Here is a 10023-nt window from a genome sequence, read left to right as displayed (position 1 = left end):
GCATTGAGATAAAAGAATGTCCATCAGAGGTAATAGCTTTGAAGAGAGAGCTTAGCAAGGGGAAATAGCTGGTCAGATTTGCAGTTTGGCACAGTGTCAATCATGCACTGAAATTGAAAGGCCTTTCTGCACACTGTGAACAAGATGCTTCTTTGTACAAGACAACAGAGGGAAGGATCTTGCTTGATTGCTGATTAGATATATGCAGGTCTGACTGCTGTAAGAAGGCAAATTTAAGAGGAGTTTTTGAAATTCATTTTATTTATAGTGAACAGTTCTTTAATTTCTTTGAAAGGCACCCAAGAATAATTACTTCTGTGAAACAAAAATATACAAAACTGTACAGAATAAATATTTTATAGAAATCTAACTATAATTTCTTATAAAATAAAGTTGCAGTACTTCAACTAAGCCATTTCTACCACTTACCACCTCAAGTGCCTTTTTGCTACTCATGTGGCCAAAATTGGCTTAATTAAAAAAAAGAAAGAAAAGCAACACAACAATTTTCCCTTTTTCTTTTGCACCTGTAAATAACTGGCCACAGTGGGCTTAGACTTACCATGAATATTCAAAGCCAATGCTAGGAAAGGAAAAATAAAGACTTATTAGGTGCACTAAATATATTTACAGTTGATTTTCAGTAGCTTTCAAAATGGAATAGGACAACAAATTACAATTTAAACATAATTGTAATCATTTTCAGCAGCATTTAAAGTGAGAATCTCCAGATATGAATTAACTGCTATTGGAGAACTTAAAATAATTTGCTTACTTCACTTAAATTCACAAAGTATTTTAAAGAACAGCTCTTATTTTGTATTTGATAGACTGATCCCATGGGGAAAAAAACAAAAAACATTTTATTGAAGTTCATAGGCAGTGAACATATTTTTCTAAATTTTATTTTATTGTCACTATATTGAAACCAATAAATTTTGAATTTACTGTATGATAAGTGCAATTATAAATAATTTTCACTTATGTAGTGCATGTACTTAATTCCTAACCAAATATATTTCTTAATCCTTATCACTATATGTACAGGTGCAATTGAAAATAGTGTAGTCTGATTACATTATAAATCCAAGGAAAAAAAGAAATCAAGAAATGCATATGCATTCTCTCTAGTTAGTTTCCTAAGAGGACTGCTACTCAACCCTTAGATATCTAAAGGACTAGGACCATCTCCCATACACTAATAATCACATGCAAGGTTTAGATTTTATTTGGGGCAGGGTCAATTGCCCAAAAACTTTGCAATGGCTTCTCACAGTGATCCCTGAGTTTCTTTTTTTTTCTTTTTTTATTCCTTAGGATTACTGCTGTGCTTAAATTCTGATGATAAACCCAATTTTAAAATTTTAAGGCACTTTATTTACAGTGTTCTGACATGACAGAATCACAATGGTCCCATCCAAGTCCCAAGTGGTATTCTTTATGTTTGCTGTTCCAAGACTTCTAAGTAGTCTGGTTCAGTATGCAAGTTTGCTTTGAGTTCAAAATATTCATTTTTAGTCTGTTCCACTAACACTTTCCTTGGTCTGGAATACATAAGTGTCTCCATTAATTTCAGTTCCTCCCGTGTTCCAGGATAATGCACCTCCATATCAGGCTGGAGCTGGCCAATGTTCTTCCTTAGGTACTCTGTGATCCCCAATTGTTGAAGTTCTCTTTCTTTCTCCAGAATATTTCTATATAAGGAACTAGCATCCTGGAAAGAAAGAAATTCAGTGGATTGATCAGTAGCTTTATATTTTACATTGGCCCCCGTGAGTGGTGAACAGTTTTCTCTTTCTAGCAGGCTTTTTCGGAGATGTTTTGAATCATCCCCATCTTTTTCATTTCCATCCTCCTCTTGTTCAATATGTTTTGGGCTGAAGGATGGGCTTCGGTAGACATGAATCATGGGACTCACCAAGTGCTGCTCATACAATGATGATGTTGGTCGTCCTGTAGTGTGATGTGTTGTTTTATGACCATACATGCTATATTGAAGATGCACAGGGCTATTGTCCTTCATTTGCTCATCTACTTGTTTCTTTTTACACCGTCTCCGACGATGAAGAACAAGAACAACTATGCCAGCTGCACAGAATACAATGGTGATGAATACAATGAGCAACCCTAAGATTAAAACTGAAAGAGGGACCACATCTGTGAGTGATCTTAAAATGGTGTCTGCAGTATTGGTTGTGGTAATAAGAGTAGTGACAATTCTGAAGCTTGGCTGGGTCGGGAGGGATGGGCTGTTTATCACGCCTGGGCACAAAAGTTCACTATTGAGTGCCTTTAGTTCTTTCTTCTCTAAGTGCCCTGGAGATGAGCAGACAATTGCATCTGTCACTGCATTCCTACTCAACTTTTGCATCCACTGCTGCAGCCCAACTAAGTCACAAGAACAGTCCCAGGGATTGTCTTCAAGTTCAATTTGCACCAGTAAATCCAGTTCATCCAAGACGTTGGTCACCGGTAAATGAACAAACTGGTTTGCTTTGAGACTGAGTCTAGCTAAGGGAATCCCAGCAAAAATTTGAGGTGGTAAAGCTTGAAGGAGGTTGTTATTTAAATAGAGAACTCTAAGTTTTGGCATTGTCTTAAATGTTCCTGGTAGTAGTTCTTTGATGGCATTAAATTCAAGATACAAATACTCAAGATTCTGGAGACCTAGGAATATGCCTTGACTTAATTTTGTCAGGTGGTTACCATTTAGATAGAGCTTTTGCAATCGGGTTAGATTCATAAAGGACCCTTCCTCGAGAATTTCAATACGATTATTTCCCAAGTGAAGCATTTCCAATGTAGAATATTCCTCAAGATCAGATTTCACAAGGGCTTGAATAATATTACCAGCTAAAATTAGCTTTTTTGGATTTTGAGGAGGTGGTTTTAAGTCTGCCAAACTTTCAATATTGCGTTCTTGGCAGTGAATTAACAGCCCTGATTGGGAAAGGACTTTACAGTTGCAAGGAACAGGGCAATAAGGTCCTGGATAGTGGGTGGATGGCTTTGTGACAGGGGGAGCTAAGCCTGATTCCTTGGTAGGAGCTCTTGAAACAGGTATCACCTTGGTTGATAGGTGACTCTCCCTTCCAGAAGAGGTCACAACCATGTGCAATGATCCTGATGGATCCTCCTTTTCTTCATGCACTGGAGGAATGGGACAAATCAATTCCTTTTTTAACCTGCTAAGTACATTGCCCTTGACCAAAGGAGGGCTGTTGCACACAACATCACCAATTATAGACTGAGGTGGCATATTTTCCAACCATGTTTTCAGCTGCAGTAAGTCACAGTTACAGGCCCACTTATTGTCCTCCAACTGAAGATCCAATATCCTGCCAATATGTTCTAAGAAGCCAACATAAGGCAATGTTTGTAACTGGTTTCCACGAAGATCTAAGTGGGTCAGTGGGACAAAGCGAAATATGTTTGGAGGAAGAAATTCAATAGCGTTATCATTTAAAATAAGAACTTTTAATCGGTTGAGCTTGCTGAAGGCACTTGGTTCAATCACTGTGATGAAATTATTGTCTGCTTGAAGGAATTCCAAGTTTTCCAATCCATGGAAAGTATCCTCTTTAAGGATTTCTAAGGAATTATGATTGATGTGAAGCTGCTTAAGAAGGCCAAGACCATTAAATGCACCGGATTCAATATCTGCTATGCTATTAAATCCAAGATGTATTGAGAGGGCATTGGCATATCCAGAGAAGTCATTTGTATGTAATGTAGTCAATCCATTATTTAATAAACTAAGTTGGAATGATTGTGATGGTGGCATACTTATTTGGGATAATTTCTTGATGCCTCTTTCTTCACAGTTTATAAGCAGAATTCCATCCTTTTCCTCACAAGAACAAAGGGAATCGCAAGGTCCTCTACCCGGTGCCATAGCCAGCTGGAGCTGTATAGAAGTAGAGGCGACCAGAGTTGAAAATAACAGATGAATCCAGAGCTTCATATTGTCATCCAAAGGATTATGGTTCTGTAAAACAAAAATCAAATAGAGTGCTGAAGTTCAGGTATGATTAAACTTAAGGATAGGGAAAATTGTGAAGAAGCATGCTTTGTAATAGTTTTGGCATTTATTAGTTGCTTACTATGTGTTAAGAGCTGGAACATTTATAAGATAATCAGATCAGACATGGTCCCTATTCCACAAGGAGTACATAGTCTAAGAAGGAGAGATAAGAAGAATTTTTATTTCCACTTTACAATTGAAAATTGACTCAGAGAAGTTAAGTGACTTGCCCAGGTTTTTCAATAGACAAGTGATGGAGCTGGGGGGAATCCACCTCTCCAGATCTGCCACCTCCAGCTACCTCCTTTTATAAGGCTTTGGCTCTTAATCTAAAAATTAAAATTATATCATGTGAAAATTTAAGTGTCTCATTGAAAACGTTTCTTTCAAAACAAAGATTTTATGTATTAGCATGGCAAGCATGAATGAGAAATTTGCTTATGTACTTTTTGAATGCATTTTGCCCAGACAATAAAATGAATGTCAAGGGCAGTTTCAAATCTGTGTTATCTTTTATGCTCACTCCTTTCAGTAATTTTTTAAGACACAAAACAGCCAGATGCTGCTTGGATGTATGACATAACAGTTAAAAAAAACAACAAAAAAAAACCACTGTCAATTTGTTATGCTCTTTGAATTGTATATGTTATTACTTGGGAATTTCCTATATGCACCAATCCTGAGTAAACTTAAAATTAAAACAAAGTACTTAGAATAAGAGTCAGAAAAAAGTGAAGCGGTAGAAAAGTTGATAATGCAGTGTAAAATGAAATAGAGTGAAGATACTTCATTTTTCCATTTCAAGATCAGTTGTGTAAATTGAAATTGTAATCAGTCTGAAAATCTGTAATAGAAAAAATCAGATCAACAAGGCAAGAAATGGAACATTTAAAGCAGCCATCATTTCTGATATAAATAATTGAAATCACTATATATAACAAATCATAATCAAAATATTCAGAAAATGTCAGATTAACCACAAATTAGATCAAGTATGAGCAATATAAAAAATCATGAGTAAAATTCTATTTTGGGGGGGCCATTTGAATTAGGATAGCATTAGCAGAAACATATGTTAGACCACTCTAATAAAAAAGTCACAAGGCCTTCTTTATATGTAAATAATCTGGCTTTTAAAGGTCACATTGTCTTTTTAATGAAGGAAGAGATCCAATGTTAAAAGGAAAACACCTTGAAAAATAATCTCATACAGTTACAAGAACTTTATTTTAGTACATTATACACGAAGATATATATATATAACCTATATGTGCATCTAGGTTATGTATATTTATATATTTTCCAAATAAGCCTACAAGCTAATGTCAATTGACATCCCAGAGCATGGTATTGAAAGAAGCTTTAGGGTTCAGAATGTCAACACATAATTAACCAGCTAAACTGCTGCATTAGGAAGAGCTTAAAGCCTTTTAAAATTAACTGTGAAACTAACTGTACTGTGGGAAAACAGTTGAGAATATCTACTTCTGGTATGATCATATCTTTGAAAATTATATGATCATACCATAAATAGCATATTCTCAACTGTTTTCAGAATATCAGAATAACTATCAGAATAACTGTTTCCCTTACACCTAGTAAATTAAAAAGAGTTGTCTTATGTAACAATCTTAAAAATTATAACCTTTCCACACACAGCAGAACCCCTAGGAATTATGAACTAGTATCTATATTTAACTCATTTTAGCTATCTGATATTGTGTATTGTGTTTTTATGAAAGCTGAAATTAAAAAAATTATCAGAATATCTCATTTCCCACTTTAGGAAAAGTGTACATTTTATGTAGCCGAGCAGCAGTTGACTGTTAGCGTGTATTTACTTGAAAATGGTACTTTCTGGAAAGTGATATTAAAAAATCAAACAGAAAATGTTTGAAAACATAGCACCTTTAGCCAAAATGTAACCAAATGGCACAGAAAAAACATGCTAAAGTGTTTCTATAATCTTCCCAATCACACTTTCTTGCCTTCATACTTGAAGAAAAAATAAACTGAAAAAAATGTTCTTTGTCTTGTAAGAATAATGAAAAGTACTGACTAGACTTTCATCTTTCGATTAAGCAACATGTAGCTACAGCCTACAAGTTGCAGTTACCCCTAGACAAAGAATCAATCTCTTCTAATATACATTTTCTTGCATTTCAAGGAAACATACTGAGCCATTCTACATCCTGCAAATTTAGGAAAACTGGAGATAATTTTCAGATGTTTGTCACTTATTCAGCTTCACATTTTTCATAGAACTCTGGCCTTGAGGAAACCTCTTAAAAATACTTTTAGTAAACCCAATTTTATTTGTCATGGACTAGACTCATACTATGTTTCATGGACGTGCACAAAAAAATTAGACAGTGGTTTCCCAACCTTGTCATTATAGATTCATCACAGTTTACACAGTTCAAAAGGTGAACTTTCCAAAGACTGAAGTTTATAAAAGTTGAATGCTGAATTGTAAACACATTTGCTCAATTCAGGAGGAATGCAAAGTCAGATTGCAATTTTTAAAAGAAATATTTTGCTCCCAAAGGCATGCCTTTAGCCTGTAGTATGGTGTGCATTAACTGAAACTATGTTATTCTGCCAGCTGTTTAATTAAATGTCTTCTTTTGAGAAATAAGGCATCTGGAACTCTGTGTGAAATGCCAGCTATTAAGACCATGAAAAGTAATAGCTGATTTACACAAAAGACCAAACAATCAGATGTTAAAGGACAGAAAAAAGCAGGAAAAATGAGAGTATGAAAACGTTTGAAATAATTGTCTTACCTGTACAGCAGTAACTCTTTCTGGGTATCTGAAATTCCCCGTTGGAGCAGATGTTTGAGGTGATTCCCTTCTTTATAAAAAAGATGGACTTTCTTTTTAGTTCTTACTTTTCTTCAAGTCCAATCGTAACTATAGCTTCATAAACTTAATACCCAGCCAGAAGACAAAATGCAAAACATTTAACTGAAAATTCTCCCAGGCAGACAGCATACTAAACCATCCTGAAGCAGTTGCCCTTTTTCCTCAATTAAAATTCACAGCATACTTCACAGCTATGCTGACTTTTCTGCATATAGTTAACCATTTGCAAGCTTCTTAAGACAGTAAATAAGCAAGATGTTGAACAGAGCTTGAATTGATCACTCTTGCTTTCTTAGGCTTTAGATCCAAGCTTCGGCTATGTTCTTTCCACGCTTTCTAGTCTTTCTTGTTAGCTCAGTTTGTTATTAGTCAGATTGCCACGGGCTGGGAGGTAGGCGTAAATAAAGAGACTTCTTGGCTTTTGACTCAGCCTTTAAGCCCTTCCCCATCAGAGCGTTTTAATCTGCCAGTGTCATTTAATACAAGAGACAGCTCCACCTTGGGACGGCTCAGCTCCTCCTCTTTCTGAAAATGGTTTTACCTTCTCTTTTCTCTGTTAGTACTAAACACAGTGCAAGTAAACTTAGATGAAAAGAATTGCATATTACTGAAGATTTTTAATGGATTAATTTTGAAAAAAAATACTAATACTAGGCTTTATCCAGTCTAATTAATAAATGGTTGTATTTAGTTATATTCACAAATATTTTTTTCTTAAGACTAGCCAGAAAATATTCCATCTAATTTTTATCTGCTTATAGCTTCCTAAATTTTTCCTAACTGCTGAGGATAAAATAAAATCATTTATGTTAAATACATTTCTAAGCAGGCCCAACCAGCTTTAATACCTATATTTGTATATGAATAAATAAAAACAGAAAAAATAGACAAGATATTTTAATCATTTTCCCTTTGAAGAAAAATGTGGCAATGTTGGATATATGTCCAACCAGGAGTTTATATTTTGAAATGCCTTCACCTTTCCTACCAATTAAAAGAGCAACCTGTTTTATAAATAGCTACACTTTTCCAGCATTATTTAGGACTGTGCTAATCAGTGCACCCTGATCTTTGAAATGCAATGACATCATTAATAAAAAAAGAAAAGTCACTATTTATAATAGCCTGATTTTCCAGTTATATGTTTATTTCTGTTGATTTCATTCATTCACAATTATCTCTCCAAAAATAAGGAAAAGGGCAATCTAATCTCATAATTTTACATTTTTTTAATCCGTGGAAATTCAGGTGTAACATTCAAATGTGCAAATAAGTATCCATAAATTAAATATCATGGGGAGAAATCGTATTTTCTCATCTAGTTAACTTTCAACCTTCCAGTTCTAAAACATAAAGTTATGTGTTATTAAATGTGTTTAACAATTGCGACAACAATTTTAAAGTTTGTGAAGCTTCACTAATAAAGCCCAGAACTGTCAGAATTCTTTATTTTCCAAAGGGCCTAAAGGTTTTAAACTCATTACACTTTACCTTTATATGGAGTATAATGTTTTCATACAGTCAAAATAAGCAGACATATATTAGTTCATATTGATATGCAGATATTTCTAATTAAACACATAGACACAGATATCCTCCCCGAAATAAATATTTTGGAGCATATTATCACAAATTATATGAACAGCAAATGCTACATAAAATTGATATGGAACAAAGATATCAAAAAATGTATTGATTGCTATTATTCCCTACATATTAAAATAAGACAATATAATGTCCTCTAGTATATGATGGGCATTGAAAAATTTTCTCATCTTTTACTTTAAGCATGTTATTTGGGGATTAATTAGTGGATTACTGCAAAATTATAGATTTAGAGGATCATATTTCTGAGACTATGAAACAACCCCTTCTGTCTGCTTATGTTCTAATCTTATGCTCCTGCCCTTTTCTGGTTCTAGTTTGTTTAGTATTATATAAAGGATACTTTTTTTGTTGTTCATTTTTGGTTTTCATTGCAAGATTAAGTTTATACAAGTAAAGAAGGACAACCCCAACCTTACTAAACCACCTTAGTATTATTCTCAGTGATGGCTATGAAATAATAATAATAACAATTATCGTATTTGTTAAGCGCTTACTATGTGCAGAGCACTGTTCTAAGCACTGGGGTAGATACAGGGTAAACAGGTTGTCCCACGTGAGGCTCACAGTCTTAATCCCTATTTTACAGATGAGGTAACTGAGGCACAGAGAAGTTAAGTGACTTGCCCAAGTCACACAGCAGACAAGTGGCGGAGCCAGGATTAGAACCCACGACCTCTGACTCCCAAGCCCGTGAAATGACTGAGGGCTCTGTGGTACCTGCCTCTTTTTTGACTATCGGCCACACCTCTTTTTGACAACAGGCAGAGAAGGATTAGGAAAAGGGAAAAGGGACGACTCAGTGTGTAAGCCATAACCTATATTGGATTAGTAACTCCAGTGCCTGTCCAGTAGTCAGTAGGACATAATAACGATGGTATTTGTTAAGCACTTACTTTGTGCCAAGCACTGTTCTAAGTGCTGGGGGAGTTACAAGGTAGTCAGGTGGTCCCACGAGGGGCTCACAGGCTTAATCCCCATTTTACAGATGAGGTAACTGAGGCACAGAGAAGTTAAGTGACTTGCCCCAAATCATACAGCAGACAGGTGGCAGAAACAGGATTAGAACCCATGACCTCTGACTCCACAGCCCATGCTCTTTCCACTGAACCATGCTGCTCTCTCTCCTTTTTAAAATTAGTGACTGACATTGCTCTCTGTGAATGATAGTGGCCAGAAAATATACACAACTGTATTTTCATGGATGCATTCATTCAATCATAGTTTTTGAGTGTTTTCTGTTTGCAGAGCGTACTAAGCGTTTGGTGTGAAAGTATAAAGGTTCTATACAATGACACAGAAATGAATAAGATCTCAATGCCAGTAAGCATACTTTTGAAACAGAGAACAACTCAACAGTTAACTAGTTACAAACTTCAAATTTCTCAAAATAAGGACTTCAATTTCCTCTTATATGAAAGGTGATGCTGCTATCTACTATTGTCTCAGTTCCACCGCATTTCCCAGAGATGCTGTGAGGATAAATCCAAATCACATTTGAACTAATCATAATTTTTCAGTCTTTGA

The 10023-nt window shown here is 35.2% G+C and overlaps 1 protein-coding gene across 2 annotated transcripts; it reads right to left on the bottom strand.

Moving 5' to 3' along the window:
- Nucleotides 1-243: 243 nt before the first annotated feature.
- On the bottom strand, nt 244-7315 carry SLITRK6 (SLIT and NTRK like family member 6). 2 transcript variants are annotated; one of them, XM_016227490.3, is made up of 3 exons: nt 6811-7315; nt 1919-3988; nt 244-1714 (listed from the first exon to the last, which is right to left on the bottom strand). In XM_016227490.3, exons 2-3 carry the CDS (start codon nt 3962-3964, stop codon nt 1439-1441), a joined length of 2322 nt encoding a protein of 773 aa, XP_016082976.1. In that variant the 5' UTR covers nt 3965-3988; nt 6811-7315; the 3' UTR covers nt 244-1438. The 2 variants fall into 2 exon arrangements, with proteins under 2 accessions (XP_016082976.1, XP_001511221.2); XM_001511171.6 differs by having other exon boundaries at nt 244-3988.
- Nucleotides 7316-10023: the final 2708 nt, after the last annotated feature.

This window comes from Ornithorhynchus anatinus, chromosome 10, assembly GCF_004115215.2.
Source record: "Ornithorhynchus anatinus isolate Pmale09 chromosome 10, mOrnAna1.pri.v4, whole genome shotgun sequence".
NCBI lineage: Eukaryota > Metazoa > Chordata > Mammalia > Monotremata > Ornithorhynchidae > Ornithorhynchus > Ornithorhynchus anatinus.
Note: the sequence above shows the minus strand (reverse complement) of the source record. Positions and strands in the feature narration are given on the sequence as shown.